The sequence below is a fragment of the Eleutherodactylus coqui genome, chromosome 3 (assembly GCF_035609145.1).
Source record: "Eleutherodactylus coqui strain aEleCoq1 chromosome 3, aEleCoq1.hap1, whole genome shotgun sequence".
Taxonomy (NCBI): Eukaryota; Metazoa; Chordata; class Amphibia; order Anura; family Eleutherodactylidae; genus Eleutherodactylus; species Eleutherodactylus coqui.
The window spans coordinates 20,554,154-20,573,373 of NC_089839.1; the positions used below are offsets into that span (position 1 = coordinate 20,554,154).

General features: G+C 46.9%; 1 protein-coding gene across 3 annotated transcripts in view; it reads right to left on the reverse strand.

Moving 5' to 3' along the window:
* LOC136620472 (zinc finger protein 585A-like) overlaps positions 1-16,994 on the reverse strand; it is a 51,439-nt gene extending 34,445 nt beyond the window's left edge. For 2 of the 3 annotated variants that reach the window (XM_066595261.1, XM_066595259.1), the window contains exons 1-5: positions 16,886-16,994; positions 8,130-8,277; positions 7,827-8,021; positions 7,627-7,750; positions 690-838 (exon numbers count right to left, since the gene is read on the reverse strand). In XM_066595261.1, the coding sequence (XP_066451358.1) occupies positions 690-838; positions 7,627-7,750; positions 7,827-8,021; positions 8,130-8,222 (561 nt within the window). In that variant the 5' untranslated portion in view covers positions 8,223-8,277; positions 16,886-16,994. The remainder of the gene's footprint in view (positions 1-689; positions 839-7,626; positions 7,751-7,826; positions 8,022-8,129; positions 8,278-16,885) is intronic. The other variant, XM_066595260.1, reaches the window with a different exon arrangement.
* Between the last annotated feature and the right edge of the window lie 2,226 nt (positions 16,995-19,220).

Consider the following 19,220-nt stretch of genomic DNA (forward strand, 5'->3'; position numbering starts at 1 on the left):
TCTGAGAGCAGCTGACCAAAATGAGATCTGATTTGGTAACAAAAATAAAGAAACGCCGCTAAAACACATACGTCTATGAGCCTTCGCCAGGAGGGGCGCAGACAATGCTAAAGTTCTTTAAATGTCTCCATTCACACGACCCATTTGCCCAGAAATTACAAAGTAGCCCCAATAAGGACAACATCGTCAGCACTTGCTATTGATTTCACTTTCAGCATAGAAGCCTATGCGCTCGTTTAGATGATGGAAGTACAGTGCGGCATGCTCAAAAAAACTGAATAGCAGGCAATGGCAATTTCTGCATTTTTGAGAAAATACTTTGTGAACGCAGAACGCAGCTAGCCGCGTTTTAACAAACGGTGTCCTATCATTTTCGTCACAGACGTTTTTGCGCATGTAAAACCCGCACATGTGACCGCTGCCATTGGAAAGCATTGGTTCTATATAGTGCAATCTTTTCTAACACATGAATAATGGGACGTTAAACTGCCTGTGTGACTGAGCTCTTAGGGGTTGAATTTTAGAAAATGCTTTCTTATTGGATCTCTACATTATACAAAGAAGCGTCTGTCCAAATTTAGGGTTTCTGACTTCAGTAGTTTCTGCCCTGCGGTGATGATTCAGTCAGTCAGGACATTTCATTATACGTATAGATGATGTCATGATGTGACGTCATCAGAATCTCTCACCTCTCCAGTAAGCTGATAGAGGATCTCTAGGGTGAGATGTAATAGACTCTCTGCCATCTCCTTCCTCTTCCCATCCATTCTTGGCAAATTAATAGAAGAAAACTCTCTCGTATGGAAGATCCCAACAGACGATACTAGGATGCCGGAGCCTGAATGGAAAGAAGATGAACAAATGTAAAAACCACAAAAAAATACCCTTTATTGAGCTAATGATGAGAAACAGGAGATGCTAAGGCTCACACAAGAGTAAATTCCTTGTGGATTATGCGCACATAATAGGCGGTGAATCAAGTCAATTAAAGTTCATTTATTTTCATTGATTCACTCACACTAGCAATTTTTTTTATTGTGTATAATACACGTGTAAAAAATAACGCAGCATGTTCTATTTTACCACGTATTATGTGCGGTAGAGCCCTATTGTTCTTTATGTGAGTGTAATAAATGCTGTACATACGCAATTACATTACATATGTGTGCATTTTATACGCAACGTCGCTAAGAATGGGAAAAAAAGAAACTACAGTGTTTCCCTGAAAATAAGACCTATACCAATAAGTCCTACCCTGATTTTCTAGGGGTGTTGGGGGGTGGGGGGGGCTTATTAGACACCATTACTTTGAGGAGACGAAAAGGGAGTATTAGTACTTGGGAAAGACACACAGAGGGACAGACATTACTTGGGGGAGACATACAAAGATGTGACTCCATTGTGTATGATCCTTCATACATTATGTTTTTTCCTTCACAATGCCTAAAAAGGCATTAAATAGTTGTTCAAATAACCTTGAGTGAACAGCTGAGGCCAAAGATACCAGAAGATGATGAATAGGTCTCCAGACTGACCCCCATGTCGCGATGACATGTTCTTCGCTGTTCACATATGGTTCAAAATATTTATACTAAACATTCTATTGTTTTTTAATTATTGTATACCAGCGTTTAAGAAGCAATCATGTGTGATTCTAGTATGCTTGCACGCATTTGTTTGGCATTTTAGATGTTAAATTCCTTTTCTTGCATATTCATATTGTGTTTATGATTTACCGACCAATGGTAATGAATAGAGATGAGCGAGCACACTTGTCTGAGCTTGATACTCATTTGAGCATTAGGGTACTCAATATGCTCGTTACTTGAGACGAACACCACGCGGTACTCGAGTCAATTTCATTTCCCTTCCCTGCATGTTTAGCGCCATTTTCTAGCCAATAAACATGCGGGGAAGGCATTACCATTTCCTGCTGGGACGTGCCAGCCCTCTGCCCACCAACAGCAGTGAGTGGCTGGCAGGATCAAGTGACTGCGGAGTACTTAGACTCGTCCGCCCGCGGCTCGCCTCAGACGCATGCTGGCAGAGGTTAGGGAAAGTGCTGCAGCTGATATAGGGAAAGTGTTAGAGTAGGATCCAGTCTTTAAGAACCTCAACGGTCCTTCTTAGGGCTACTCTTCATAGTGTGCATTACTTTTGTGGCTGGCTGGGAGCAGTAGTGCACCAATTTTTTTTTAAGCATCTAGGACTGTGCAGGCCATTTCAGCTATACTGTTCTGTGTGTGCAGTGCATTAGGCAGAGGGCTCAACGCTAAACAGTACTCTAATATTTCCTGGGCCACTGCAGATCATTGCAGATATACCGTTCTATGTGTGCAGTGCCTTAAGCAGAGGGCTCACTCTCATCGCTAAATAGTACTCTAATATTTCCTGGGCCACTGCAGATCATTGCAGCTATACCACTCTATGTGTGCAGTGCCTTAAGCAGAGGGCTTACTCTCATCGCTAAACAGTACTCTAATATTTCCTGGGCCACTGCAGATCATTGCAGCTATACCACTCTATGTGAGCAGTGCCTTAGGCAGAGGGCCCACTCTCATCGCTAAATAGTACTCTAATATTTTCTAGGCCGCTGCAGAACGGCATTTCACAGATACCATTCTCTGTGTTGGGTGAAGTAGCCGCAGTTATCAGCACTATCCACTGGCTTTATAGCCTTCTGCCCCTGTGCAAATTGTCTAACAATACCCTTCCCTTGGGTGCGGTGAAGTAGCCGCAGTTATTAGCACTGTCCACTGGCTGTATAGCTTTCTGCCCCTGTACAGAGCGTCTCACAATACCCTTTCCTTGGGGGGGGGGGGGTTGAGGTAGTCGCAGTTAACAAAACTATTAACTGGCTTTTTAGTTTTCTCCCACTCCATACAGCCTCTCTATTATCTACAAGTCTCTGTGAGCGGTAAATTACCCCCGTTATCAGCGCAAGACAGCGGTTTAATTTTTTTCCAGTCACAGCATAGAGCCTCCGCTATCTACAAGTCTCTGTGTGCGGTGAATTAGCCATAGTTCTTAGCGCTATACGGTGGGGTCATTTATTTTGGCCCTGCTCTATTTTTAATCCGACATGATGAGGACCGAGGTCATGGGTGGGGTGCATCACAGCCGGCTGCTGAGGGATTAGGAGAGTGCCAAGTCCATAGGTCCCCAGGTTCATATCACAATTTACGGGTCCGTGTGGTAGACCTCTATTACAAGCAGAACAGTGCGAGCAGGTCCTGTCGTGGATGGTAAAAAGCACGTCCAGCAATGTATCGACAACCCAGTCTTCTACGCAGTCCACTACTCCTGGCCTAGGGACTGCAACTCTGAATCCTCTGGCTGCTGCTCCTCCTTCCTTCCAGCCTCCTCACTCCATGAAAATGACATATTCTGAGCCGGCAGACGCCCGGGAACTGTTCTCGGGTCCCTGCCCTGAGTGGGGAAAAATGGTTCCTCTCTCACCTGAGGAGTTTGTCGTGACTGATGCCTAACCTTTGGAAAGTTCCCAGAGTCCGGGTGATGAGGCTGGGGACTTCCGGCAACTGTCTTAAGAGCTTTTTGTGTGGGAGGATGATGAGACACAGTTGTCTGTCAGTGAGGTAGTAGTAAGGGCAGTAAGTCCGAGGGAGGAGCGTACAGAGGATTCGGAGGAAGAGCGGCTGGACGATGAGGTGACTGACCCCACCTGACTTGCTAAGCCTACTGAGGACAGGGCTTCAGAGGGGGAGGCAAGTGCAGCAGCAGGACAGGTTGGAAGAGGCAGTGGAGTGGCCAGGGGTAGAGGCAGGCCCAGAATCCACCAAGTGTTTTCCACAGCAACCCCTCGCGGCAAGCCTCCGTGCAGAGGGCTAGATGTTCAAAGGTGTGGATGCTTTTTAGTGAGAGCGCGGACGACCGACGAACAGTGATGTGCAAGTTGTGCCGCACCAAGATCAGCCGGAGAGCCACCACCATGCGCAGGCATATGATGGCCAAGCACCACACAAGGTGGGACGAAGGCCATTCACTGCCTCCGGGTCACACCAGTGCCTCTTCCCCTGTGCCACAACCTGCCACACAGATCCAATCCCGCTCCCAGGATGAAGGTACAAGTGCCTCGTGGCCTGCACCCACACCTCCTCGGTCCTCCACGTCCTCTAGCAAGGTCTCCAAGTGCAGCATTCAGCTGTCGCTAACACAAGCATTGGAGCGAAAGCAGAAATACGCCGCCACCCACCCGCGTGCACATTGCCAAATTAATCAGCCTGGAGATGCTGCCGTACAGGCTTGTGGAAATGGAGGCTTTCAAAAATTTGATGGTGGCGGCGGTTCCGCGCTATTCGGTCCCCAGTCGTCACTCTTCTTCCCGGTGTGCCGTCCCCGCCCTACACAAGCACGTCTCCTGCAACATTATCCGTGCCCTCAACAATGCAGTTACTGGGAAGGTCCGCTTAACCACGGACACGTGGACAAGTACTGGCGGGCAGGGCCACTATAGCTCCCTGGCGGCACATTGGGTGAACTTGGTGGAGGCTGGGACTGAGTCAGAGCCTGGGACTGCTCACGTGCTACCCACATCAAAAATAGCGGGTACTACCTCGGTGCTGGCATCTGTGGCGTATTATGCCGCCACCTCCAACTCCCCCCCCCCCCCCCCTGCACCACCTCCACCTCTTAATTACGAAGTGTGAGCACGTCGCCAGCAGTCGGTAGCGCGCGTCGCGGCAGCACAGTGGTGGGCAAACGTCAGCAACCCTTGCTGAAACTACTCAGCCTAGGTGACAAGAGGCACACGGCCCCCAAGCTGTTACAGGGTCTGACAGAGCAGACCGACCTCTGGCTTTCACCGCTGAGCCTCCAACAGGGCATGGTTGTGTGTGACAACGGCCGTAACCTGGTGGCGGCTCTGCAGCTCTGCAGCCTCACACACGTGCCATGCCTGGCCCACGTCTTCCATCTGGTGGTTTAGCGATTTCTGAAAAACTACCCCCACTTGTCTGACCTGCTCGGCAAGCTACGCCGCCTGTGCGCACATTTCCGCAAGTCCACCACGGGTGCTGCCACCCTCAGGACACTGCAACGTCTCATCTGCCAGAGCACTGACTGCTGTGCGACGTGCCCACGTGGTCTATATCACTATATAGCAGGCTCGGTCCGAGTCTTTCCCGATGCTCTCCAAAGCTACACTGTAATTCTTGCACTCCTCGGCCGCCGACAGAAGATCACTTCGTGGTTGTGGGATTTATAAATCTCGGCTCCAGGAAGCAAAGGTCGTGAAGCTAATGGCTGTGATTGGCTGAGGCCGCCCGAGTTAGCCAATCACAGCCATTCAATGATGTCATTAAATGGCTGTCATTGGCTGACAGCGCGTGTGTTAGCCAATCACAGCATTAGCTTTCTGGAGGCGGGGATTTTAAGTCCCGCATCCAGAAAGCAATGCTCTGTCGGGGACGAGGAGGGAGTGACAGCCTGCAGAAGTGCCGCAGAACGCAAGGGGGAAGGGAGTACTGCTTTTTTTTTTTTTTTTTTTTTTTTACACCATATTCCCGGCGTATAAGGCGACAGTTGGTGGGGGGGGGGGGGGGGGGGTCATCTTATACGCCCAGTCGCCTTATACGTCAAAATATACGGTACATTTATGAGTCATAGTTCCCAGAACAACAGTTTTATCAGATTCATAATCTACGTCAGAATCGTACAACATTCCTGACAAAGCTTTCTGTGGACCTCGGGGTCATTCAGCTGATGATGTTCTGTCGACCTCGGGGTCATTCAGCTGATGATGTTCTGTCGACCTCGGGGTCATTCAGCTGATGATGTTCTGTCGACCTCGGGGTCATTCAGCTGATGATGTTCTGTCGACCTCGGGGTCATTCAGCTGATGATGTTCTGTCGACCTCGGGGTCATTCAGCTGATGATGTTCTGTCGACCTCGGGGTTATTTAGATGATGATGTTCTGTGGACTTCGGGGTTATTTAGATGATGATTTTCTGTGGACCTCGGGGTTATTTAGATGATGATGTTCTGTGGACCTCGGGGTTATTTAGATGATGATGTTCTGTGGACCTCGGGGTTATTTAGATGATGATGTTCTGTGGACCTCGGGGTCATTCAGCTGATGATGTTCTGTCGACCTCGGGGTCATTCAGCTGATGATGTTCTGTCGACCTCGGGGTCATTCAGCTGATGATGTTCTGTCGACCTCGGGGTTATTTAGATGATGATGTTCTGTGGACCTCGGGGTTATTTAGATGATGATGTTCTGTGGACTTCGGGGTTATTTAGATGATGATGTTCTGTGGACCTCGGGGTTATTTAGATGATGATGTTCTATGGACCTCGGGGTTATTTAGATGATGATGTTCTATGGACCTTGGGGTTATTCAGCTGATGATGTTCTGTGGACCTCGGGGTTATTTAGATGATGATGTTCTATGGACCTCGGGGTTATTTATGTTTCAACAGTTTTTATTGAAATAAAATCTTAAGGGTGGCAACACTCTGCCGCAATTTCCCCACGCAGGGGGGTAAAGTCTTGACATTGCAGTACAGAGTCTTTGGCCTGTTTTTAACTTATATACTATAAATAACAATTAACAGAACTAAAATATTTATTCAGTTTGCAAGGATAGGGTTACATCATGGTGCTATGAGTTTCGCATGTTTTTATTAGAATGATAGGGGGGTGAGGGGGTAAAACAGATCTCGATGTCCTCCAGCTCTGGTCATGACTGAGAGAATCATTATTTTTTAGATGCCTTTGCCACCTTCATAGTGGATATTTTTAGATTAGTGAATAAAACTAGATGGAACTAGCAGGATCTTCCACTTATGTTCTCATGTGGTTGTATAGATTAGGGATGTTGATGTGCGTTATCCAGGGATTCCATATCTTCTCGAATTGGGGCTCTATGAACCTGGGGATTTGTTTGCTGGTAATCTGTTACTGCAGCACGGTGAACTTCCTAATTTCTGTGTACTTAGTAGCGGTTTCGTTGAGTCGTATTCTTCTTCTTCTTTTAGCATCAGTAAATCTAGCTCATCGTTTTTTTAGCACTTTTCCCAGAATTAGAAGTACTTTCAAGCTGAGGAATGGGAAGTGCGTTCGACATAGCGTTTGTAGCGATGCGATAAAAAGAAGCCTCCATAGGAACAAATGGGAAATAAAAAATAGCAGACAGTTAGGGAGCAACAGATAACAATGAGCAGGAGGAGATATTGGAGCACGTGGAGAATCACTGGGATGGTTTCACCATTTTATCTCCTGATAGTGATGGGAGTAATTGTAACAGTTTAGCTGACTATTTAGAGGATATGGCGCGGGCTCGCCGTTATGGTGGATTGTGGAAATCAGTAGCAGCTCCGCAAATATTTAGGTCAGTGTTTGACAGTCGGTGAAATATGTGTAAAATTATTTGTTCAATTGATAGCCAAGTCTCACATTCACAGGTGCGTTAGATATTGCTTTCCCATACAAATTTGACCCCCTTTGTCACCCTCTTAGGGGTAGAATTGAAAAAAAATCCTTTCTTAGGGGATCTCTATGTTATACAAAGAAGCTGCTGGCCAATTATGTTTCTAACTTCAGTAGTTTAACTCTGCGTTGATGAATCAGTCAGTCAGGACATTTCATTATATGTATAGATTACCTTGTGATGTGAGGGGCTGCTGATCCTCCATCATGACCTCCTTATACAGATCCCTGTGTCCTTCTAAATACTCCCACTCCTCCATGGAGAAATAGACGGAGACGTCCCGACACCTTATAGGAACCTGACAACACAATATACAGTCATCCTCCACAGCCCTCCTGTTACTGTATAATGCCCCCCATTCCCCGCAGTGTCACCTCTCCTGTCAGCAGCTCAGTAATCTTGTGGACATGTTCCAGGATCTTCTGCCCATTGAAGTCCTCATGTATCGGGTAGTGAGTTGAAGGCCCCGTTATTGGGCTCAGGGTTCTTCCATGACCTTCAGACACAAATTTCGGCCAGCGCTGACTAGAGGTCTTCTTCACTGCTGTATAATCCTGATGAGAGACGGACTAATAAATGGTGTTGCATACATTTACAGAGTCCCTCACCTTCTCAGTCATGTCCATCTGTTATCATATAGAAGAATGATGTCAGGTGACGTCATCAGAATCTCTCACCTCTCCAGTAAGCTGATAGAGGATCTCTAGGGTGAGATGTAATAGACTCTCTGCCATCTCCTTCCTCTTCCCATCCATCCTTGGCAGGTTCATCAGAAAACCTCTCTCATATGGAAGATCCCAACAGACGATACTAGGATGCCGGAGTCTGAATGGAAAGAAGATCAACTAATGTAAAAACCACAAAAAATACCTTTTATGGAGATAATAATGAGAAGCCTTTTAGGAGACACTAAAGTGTAGATGTTGTATTCTATCTTTGTACAGATTTATGGGGTGATTACACCCTACAGCGCTGTTACTTGGGGGGAACACACAGAGGAGCCATTACTTTGTGGATATGGAAAAGGACCGTTAGTACTTGGGGGGGACATTCGAGGAGATGGCCATTACTTAAGAGAAGGAAGCACAGAGGGACGGCTATGACTTGGTGTAGATGTACAGAGGGTCTGCTGTTACTTGGCTGGAGGCACCATTACTTCAGGGGAGCACAGAGGGACCGCTACTACTTGGGGAAGATGTACTAAGGGACGGCTATTACTTAGAAGGAAACACCAATACTTGGGAGCTACACGGAGAAAATGCTGGTAGTTGGTGGGGGAAGCACCATTACTGGGGGAGGGGACAGAGGAGCCGCTGTTACTTAGGGGAGGCACAGAGGAGTCGCTATCACCTTGTCAGGTGCACAAATAATGCTTATTACTTTGTGGGTACAGAGGAGCCATTACTATGTAGGGGGGATTATTACTGTGTGGGGGACTGAGTTGGGGGTTACACGTATCTTGGGGCCCCTCATCTCATAGGACCCTAGTACAGACCCCCGCTCATTGCAGACACGCAGCATTAGCTACACGGCGCACATTACAGGAGCCGGACATCGTACTTAGGCTAGCCCCACACTGGCGATCGCGATTTTGTTTAAGGGATTTTTAGGGCATCAGCAACGCATTTTTTGAGAATCGTTTTTAATTGATTTTTTTTATTGCGTAAGTCAATAGGACTTTCCACTGTTAACCCCTTATGTTGTTGTCCCCCATGGGAACTACAATAAAAAGTAAAAATAAAGTTAATAAAGTTTTACCAATTATTAAAAAAATTTTAAAAAGCAAACTTTAAAAAATAAAAACCCTTTTGCCATATTTACTATAAAGAAAAATACATATTTCTCATTGCTGTGCCTGTAAACGTCCGATCTATCAAAGTAACACATTATTTATCCCGCACGGTGAATGCCAGAAATGTGTTTTGGCCGCCCGATCTCTAAAAAAACAATGCAATAAAAAGCAATCAAAAAGTCGTATGTATTCAAAGACTGAACCAACACAAACTACAGGACATCCTGCAGAAAATCAGCCTTCATATAACTATGTCAACTGAGAAAGAAAGTTTATGGCGGTCAGAAGATGGCGGCAGAAAATAAACAAAAAATGACATATCTTCATTCATTCATGATTAGCTAAGCACTAGCTGTAATTGGTTGAGCGCTCAGCCAATCAGCACAGCCCTTTCAGGAGGCGGGCATTTTTAAATCCCCGCCTGCTGAAAGTTCTGGATAGCAGTGCAGGGGAGCCAGCCGGAGGACGCGGCTGAGCGGCCGAGAGGTGAGTAATTTTTTTTAGCACTTAATGATGATTTTCAGGGAAGGGCTTTTATTTCAAACCCTTCCCATGAAAATCACACTGCAGGGTTTGCCACAAACCACTGTGGCAGAAGTCCGCGGTATTCTCCCTCTCTCTTCAATGGGGCTAGCGCTGCTGCCACTGGCCCCATTGAAAAGACTGGCGATATCCCGGCGTCATCCCGGCTTTTTTCTCGCGCTGCGAGGCGATTGTTTTCACTTGCTCTCGCAGCACAATAGAGAAAAAACGCCAGTGGGTGTCCGCCCTCAGTCTGGTTTTATCTTCTATAGGCCGCCTGCAGACGAGCGGGTCGGATCCGGCAGCGAGAAATCTCGCCGCGCGATCCGACCCCAGAGCCTGCAGGGACGAGCGCGTACTCACCCGCGCCTGGCGGCCCCGGCTCTTTGATGTGCCGGCTGCCGCGCAGCCGGCGCATGCGCAGACCGGAGCCGGCGGCCAGGTGAGTGCGTGCCCCGCAGAAAATTAGAACATGCCACGGTTTGTTTGCCGCGCGAGATTTCGCGCGGCCAAACCGCGGCCGTCTGCATAGGAGTGCGTATTGTAATGCACTCCTATGCAGACTTTCAGCGGCGGAAATCCCGCGGGAAATCCCGCGGCGGGATTTCCGCTCGTCTGCAGGCGGCCTTATTGAATAACTTTTAAAAATTCAATAAAAACATTGTTTACAAAAAAAAATTTAAGAATTCCAATCATTTAAAAAGAGGAGGAAAAAACGAAAATGGAAAAAAAGGGCCATGTCCTGAAGGGGTTAAAACAACATCACAACGCAAGTTTCCGCATTGCGACACGATAAAAAGGGAAGCTCCATAGGGAAACACAGGCGATAAAAGATAAAACAAATCTAACATCACAGATAGATAGAGCGCGCCGCGATATTTTATTCTCGCAACATCAGTGAAAACATCGCTAATCGCTTTCATAAATCTGCTATTTTCCCCACTCTGGCCTCGAACGATCTTATCTCCTATGTGAAGCCAGCCTTACTATGTGCTCACATGGCTGGGAGGAGGGTCACATGATCAGCTCAGTGCATACAGCACTTGTTGGGTGGCAGGAGGTGCAGTTTCTGTCTGCGGATCAGGACGCAGATTATCGCTTATCTCAGTGTTCCCCAACTCCAGTCCTCAGGGACCCCCAACAGGTCATGTTTTCAAGATTTCCTCAGTGTTGCTCAGGTGATCTAATTATTGTCGCTGCCTCACACATTGCCACAGGTGTTCTTACTATAAGATATCCTGAAAATATGACCTGTTGGCAGTCCGTGAGGACTGGAGTTGGGGACCCCTGGCTTATCTTATAGCGCCATTAACCCTTTGCAATCCCATTTTGGATTCAGGGTTTTCTAGAGAGTTTTCTCTTTCTGCCATTATACAATGGCGCCACCTGCTAGCTAGAGCCAGTACTGCAGTATGGGACATGCTGGAGAGGCCCCCAAAAACAGAGCGGCCAGTAATATACAGTAAGAATACCCTGCCGGACGTCTTCTGACATCGGAAGCTGTACAGCCTTCAATCAGAACGTCTTTAGACGTTAGACAGTGGACTGGAAAGGGTTAATTCCAGAGCGCCGCACTTATGTAATATAGGGTGTAAATACATATATAATCACATGGCGCATATATATATATATATATATATATATATATATATATATATATATATATATATATATATATATATATATATATATATATATAAAATTGAATGTATGTCTGCGTGTCTGTCTGTGTGTCTGTTTGTCCTTTATGCGCTACTACACCATTCATCCGATCGCCATGAAACTTTGGGAAGTTGTTGAGTACACTCCTGGGAAGATTATAGGCATAGTACAAATATTCTATGATAAATGGCGCGTGCGCGAGCGTCGACGACAGTTACGCGCCCCCCCCAAGTAGATCGTTTGATTTCCATCACTGCAACTAATTCTCTCACTTCCCGATGTCGTAGAAACATGAAATTTGGCACGAGCATTGATTGTCATAAATAGGAAAAGCTAATGGGTCCCAACTCGATTATTCAATTGTAAGCGCCAAAGAATTAGCGTCCAAATTTTACGTACGGAATCTAATTTTCTCGCTTCCCAATGTCATGGAAACGTGAAATTTGACACAGGCATTGAATATGTCATAAATAGGAAACGCTAATTGGTCCCAACTTGATTATTCAATTCTATGCGCCAAAGAATTAGCGTCCAAATTTTACGTACGGAATCGAATTCTCTCGCTTCCCAATGTAATAGAAACGTGAAATTTGGCCCGAGCATTAATTATGTCATAAATAGGAAAAGCTAATGGGTCCCAACTCGATTATTCGATTCTATGCGCCAAAGAATTAGCGTCCAAATTTTACGTACGGAATCTAATTCTCTCACTTCCTGATATATATAAATGACTGTCTGTCTGTTTGTCCTTTATGCGCTACTACACCATTCATCCAATCGCCATGAAACTTTGGGAAGTTGTTGAGTGCACTCCTGGGAAGATTACTGGCATAGTACATCTATCCTACGATAGGTGGCGCGCGTACGAGCGTCGTCGACAGTTATGCCCCCCAGACAAAGATTGTTTGATTTCCATCTCAAGCACAAAAGCAAAAGGCATTACGAGCAACGGGATGCGTGTTCAACTACAAAATGATGCATCCGCCGAACATATCACAAGACAATTGCTGGATATATATTATACCGCTGAGGTAAAATGAAAGCTGCGCTGTGATTGGTTGCTATATATAATATCGCAGAGGTAACATGAAAGCTGCGCCGTGATTGGTTGCTATTTTTTATATTGCTGAGGCAGAATAAAAGTTGCGCTGTGATTGGTTGTTATTTCTCTTACTGCTGAGGTAACATGAAAGCTGCGCTGTGATTGGGTGTTATATTTTATACTGCTAAGGTAACATGAAAGCTGCGCTGTGATTGGTTGTTATTAGAGATGAGCGAACGTACTCGAATAAGCACTACTCGTCCGAGTAATGTGCTTTATCCGAGTACCTCTCTGCTCGTCCTGAAAGATTCGGGACGCGCTGCGGAGCGGGGAGCTGCAGGGGAGAGCGGGGAGGAACCGAGGGGAGATCTTTCTCTCCTTCTCTCCCGCCCGCTCTGCCCCGCTCCCCGCTGCGACTCACCTGTCAGCAGAGGAGTGCCCCGAATCTTTCAGGACGAGCGGAGAGATACTCGGATAAAGCACATTACTCGGACGAGTAGTGCTTATCCGAGTACGTTCGCTCATCTCTAGTTGTTATATATTATACCACTGAGGTAACATGAAAGCTGCACTGTGATTGGTTGTTATATATTATACCGCTGAGGTAACATGAAAGCTGCGCTGTGATTGGTTGTTATATATTATACCGCTGAGGTAACATGAAAGCTGCGCTGTGATTGGTTGTTATCTAGATATATAAAAACGAATGAATGTATGTCTGTCTGTCTTCGCAGGAAAGTGCGACAGGTAAGCTAGTATATATATATATATATTATAGGGGTGGAGCTACAGACTTATGGGCAGGGGGGCAGAAGCTCAGCTACAGATGCTCTGTATGGCTACCGGCTGTGGTCAGCCCACCAAAATACATACTATGGAGAGCGCTCCTGTAAGTTACCATCTGTAACCCTTTCCCTGCTGGAGTGGTGACATGCTCCTCACACAGAGGGGAAGCAGTTAGGACAGTTAGGGCTCCTGTCCACTGGCGAATGTGCACTGCGTTCCCTACAGCAATAATGTAGCCGTTGCTATGGAAAGCGCAGCCCCCCTATTCACAAGCGGAGAATCATAGCGATTCTCCGCTCGCGGCCGGCAGTTCGCAGCATGCTGCAAATTGCCGTGATTCTCTGCGGTCAGCCTATCCGTTTGCCGGCTCCTGCTCCGCTCGTGAACATGCAGCCTTAGGGTTTAAGGGTTCTTCACTATAAACATTCCAGACCTGCTGAGCCCTGTAGCATGTATAGCACATATAGCAGGTCCTGGAGAAGGACATATTACACACTGAGCCCTGCAGCATGTACAGCATATATAGCAGGTCCTGGAGAAGGACATATTACACACTGAGCCCTGCAGCATGTATAGCACATATAGCAGGTCCTGGAGAAGGACACATTACACACTGAACCCTGCAGCATGTATAGCACATATAGCAGGTCCTGGAGAAGGACACATTACACACTGAGCCCTGCAGCATGTATAGCACATATAGCAGGTCCCGGAGAAGGACACATTACACACTGAGCCCTGCAGCATGTATAGCACATATAGCAGGTCCTGGAGAAGGACACATTACACACTGAGCCCTGCAGCATGTATAGCACATATAGCAGGTCCTGGAGAAGGACACATTACACACTGAACCCTGCAGCATGTATAGCACATATAGCAGGTCCCGGAGAACACATTACACGCTGAGCCCTGCAGCATGTATAGCACATATAGCAGGTCCTGGAGAAGGACACATTACACACTGAGCCCTGCAGCATGTATAACACATATGGCAGGTCCTGGAGAGGGACACATTACACACTGAACCCTGCAGCATGTATAGCACATATAGCAGGTCCTGGAGAAGGACATATTATACACTGAGCCCTGCAGCATGTATAGCACATATAGCAGGTCCTGGAGAAGGACATATTATACACTGAACCCTGCAGCATGTATAACACATATAGCAGGTCCTGGAGAAGGACACATTATACACTGAGCCCTGCAGCATGTATAGCACATATAGCAGGTCCCGGAGAAGGACACATTACACACTGAGCCCTGCAGCATGTATAGCACATATAGCAGGTCCTGGAGAAGGACACATTACATACTGAGCCCTGCAGCATGTATAGCCCATATAGCAGGTCCTGGAGAAGGACACATTACACACTGGGCCCTGCAGCATGTATAGCACATATAGCAGGTCCCGGAGAAGGACACATTACACACTGAGCCCTGCAGCATGTATAGCACATATAGCAGGTCCTGGAGAAGGACACATTACACACTGAGCCCTGCAGCATGTATAGCACATATAGCAAGTCCTGGAGAAGGACACATTACATACTGAGCCCTGCAGCATGTATAGCACATATAGCAGGTCCTGGAGAAGGACACATTACACACTGAGCCCTGCAGCATGTATAACACATATAGCAGGTCCCGGAGAAGGACACATTACACACTGAGCCCTGCAGCATGTATAGCACATATAGCAGGTCCTGGGGAAGGACACATTACATACTGAGCCCTGCAGCATGTATAACACATATAGCAGCTCCTGGAGGACACATTACACACTGAGCCCTGCAGCATGTATAGCACATATAGCAGGTCCTGGAGAAGGACACATTACACACTGAGCCCTGCAGCATGTATAGCACATATAGCAGGTCCTGGAGAAGGACACATTACACACTGAGCCCTGCAGCATGTATAACACATATAGCAGGTCCTGGAGAAGGACACATTACACACTGAGCCCTGCAGCATGTATAGCACAAATAGCAGGTCCTGGAGAAGGACACATTACACACTGAGCCCTGCAGCATGTATAGCACATATAGCAGGTCCTGGAGAAGGACACATTACACACTGAGCCCTGCAGCATGTATAGCACATATAGCAGGTCCTGGGGAAGTAGTAGATCAACAGCATCAGGGGGATCAATCAGGTAGTCTTCTCAGGTATTTTTAAAACACAACTTTTAATCCATCTCGCATAATAAAAGACAACGTTTCGCCTGGTAGATGTCCAGTCTTTGTCAAGTCCATATGTGAAATACCATAACATACAGCCCTTAACCCCTTAGTGACGGCGCTATCGTGAAACTACATACTGCTGTTGCAGGATGTGTATGGAGGGAGGTAGCGCCGCTATCTCCCTCCATACAGTGCGGGCATCAGCTGTTTATTACAGCTGACACCCGTGGGCAATAGCCGCGCTTGGCCGATCGCGGCTATTAACCCTTTAAATGCCGCTGTCAATTATGACAGCGGCATTTAAATCCCCCGAACAGCCCCACGGCCCCCCCGCGGTGAGATCGGGGGAGCCGTGCAGGTGTCATGGCAGCCGGGGGCCTAATGAATGGCCCCAGGGCTGCCTTAACAGACTGCCTATCAAGCCATCCACACAGGGTGGCTTGATAGACTGCCTGTCAAAAAGCAGTATGACGTAATGCTATTGCATTACGTCATACTGCAGGAGCGATCAAAGCATCGCATGTTAAAGTCCCCCAGGGGGACTTCAAAGTAAAGTTAAAAAAAAAAATCAATAAAGTTTTTTAAATTGTAAAAAAAAAAAAAAAAAAAAAAAAAAGTTATAAAAGTTTAAATCAACCCCCCCCCCCCCTTTGCCATATCTATTATTAAAAAATCTAAATCATAAAATAAAAATATGTATTTGGTATCGCCGCATCCGTAAAAGTCCGATCTATCAAAGTAGGGCATTATTTTTTCTGCACGGTGAACGTCGTCCGAAAAAAAAAATAACGAACGCCAGAAACACACTTTTTTAGTTACCCTGTCTCCCAGACAAAACGCAATAAAAAGCGACCAAAAAGTCGTATGTATTCCAAATTAATACTATCGGAAACTACAGGACATCCCGAAAAAAATGAGCCCTTGCTCAACTACGTCGACGGAAAAATAAAAAAGTTATCGCGCGCACAAAATGATCGCAGAAAATAATTGAAAAAAATTTAATATCTTTAAAAAAAAATACAAGTACTACAGCAAAAACAATGCTATATAAGTTTGGTATCGTAGTAATCGTACTGACCCATAGAATTAAAATATCAGGTCGTTTTTGTTGCAGTTTGTGCGCCGTAAAAACAGGACGCACCGAAAGATGGTGGAATGTCGTTTTTTTTCCATTTCTCTCCGCTTAGAATTTTTAAAAAGTTTTTCAGTACATTATATGGTACAATAAATAGTGCCATTGAAAAATACAACTCGTCCCGCAAAAAACAAGCCCTCATACAGCGACGGCGATGGATAAATAAAGGAGTTACGATTTTTTAAAAGGGAGTAGGAAAAAACAAAAATGGAAAAAAGCAAAAAAAGAAAGCTCCGTTAAATAGTGACTCACAAACCCCATAAACCAATCACCAGTGACATAAAATTAGCCTACAGGTATAGTACCTGTCCTCCCATAGGGTCAGACGTTGGCCACTGCAGCTGGATCAAATTTCCCAAAAAGGCAATGCAGCAGCATGCAAATCACACTCACTGTCAGCATTGCCACATCAGCAGGGTGTGTCCCGAGCTTCCCAGCACCTCCCTCTGCTGTTTAGGAACGCCCACTCCTCGCTCTCAGTCACGTCCTGGGCCGGCGGTGTCATGACGTCAGATGCTGCTGGGGGCGTGGCCACAGCCTCCATCAGAGCCGCCCATCTCCTACGTCACCACTCCTCGTCCCAGCACCACCCGGCGCACATATATTTACACGGGGGATCTCCAGTGTCTCCCAGTTGTCAGGGCAACGGCACACATATAGGAGAGATCCTTCCTTCACCTTCTACTCTGCCAAACTTTTTAATAAACAGATCCTAACTTGTTCCTAGTGTCATCTGTCTCTGACTGCCAATCAATCCTAATGTGCTGTGCATTATAAACTTTACTGGAAGTCACCCAACGCAAAAGGTGAAGCAAGGATACCTGCCCCTGTACAAAAGCACGTGAGCGGGTATTTGCAGGGACGAGTATCGGGCATCGTTTGCCCGACATTCGTTCCATCTAAATACAGTCGGCTTAGATACATCTTTAGTCCAATATGCAGATGTATCTAAGCTGATCTGGAGCGATACTCCTGCTGTGCAGATGTATTATACCGGATAGGCATAGATATATCTGCACAGCAGCAGTATCACACCAGATCAGCTTAGATACAGCAGCTCAGCAGATGTATCTAAGCCTATCCAGTGTGATACATCTGCATAGCAGACATATTTAAGCCTATCCGGTGTGATATATCTGAAAAGCAGATGTATCACACTGGATAGGCTTAGATACATCTGTTGAGCTGCTGTATATAAGCTGATCATGGGTGATATGTCTGCTGAGCTGCTGTATCTAAGCAGATCCTGTGTGGTACATCAGCTGAGCAGATGTATCTCACAGGATCAGGTTAGATGCATCAGCTCGGCAGACAGTATCATACATGATAATTGCCCCAGCAGTAGTAGTGACCCCCCCAGTTGCCCCAGCAATAATTCTGCCCCCCCCCCCCCAAGTTGCCCCAACAGTAATGGTGACCCCCAGTAGTTACCCCAACAGTAATAGCGACCCCCAATAAGTGCCCCAGCACAAATAGTGACCCCCAATGATTGCCTCAGCACAAATAGTGACCACCAATAATTTCCCCAGTAGTGATAGAGACCCCCAGTAATTATCACTACTGTGACAATTACTTAGGGTTCCCCATCACTGCTGGGGCAATTACAAACCACACCCAAAACAGCACCCAAAAACTAGGTTAAGTGTGTTGTTCTCTCTGTTAGTGGGGGAGTCTGAGAGTTGTGATAGGCAGAGGGAGGAGGTGAGCATTAAAGGGGTTCTGACACAAATAATGTTTTTATGCTTTAGCAGCCATTGTTCCCTGGTCTGCCTAATGGACCAAGGGAACCCATGGTTTAATGGCTGCTAAAGCATAAAAAGATAATAATTACCTTGTCTTCTGTTGTTGTTGACATCGGGGGGTCATCTCCCGGCAGGCGCTGCTCCTCCTCTTCTGTCTGCACGAGCCGCGCCGCTCCGGGATCGCGCGCATGCGCAGTGGAGAGGTGCCCTCTGACAGGAGTCAGGACGGGCCGCGTCTCCACTGCGCATGCGCAGCACTCCGGAGTTCAGCCGGACGGACGGGCCGCCCACAGCAAGCACTGCTTGTGACGTGCTTGCTGTGGCGGTCCGTCCGTTGACCTCGGAAGTGCCTGACGGACGGACCAGAGCAGGAAGCGGTCTTTTTGACCGCTCCTGCTCTGCTTTAAAGGCACAGAAGAAGATGCCGGCTGGAGGGGACATGCCTGGCGATCGGGCCAGGCCAGGCAAGGCAAGGTGAGTACAATTTTTTTTTTTTGATGTCAGAACCCCTTTAAAAGCAGGGAGGCAGATGTTGAGATGGGGTCATTGGTGGGGATGTTGCAGTTGTTGAGGATAAGGGTTAGGAGTTCGCAGGATAGGAAGTGGGGGAGCCAGATGAGGAAATAGTCCAGGAACAGATAGGAGGCACCAGATGACTACGACACGCAGGCACAGTGGAGAGAAGCGTTGTAGGGTATGGACTTCAAATGATGAGAAGGTGAGGGAGCGGGAAGGTGCAATTTGGCGGGAGGAGAACCCATACTCCTCTACCTTGCCTGTCATCTGGGGGGTGAGGAAGTACTGCAGGCCATCAAAGGGCAATGCAGCGGCAGAATCGAACTGTATCTATGTTTCAGTGAGGGCGAGCAGGTTGAGACATTTGGAAGTGAAGAGGTCG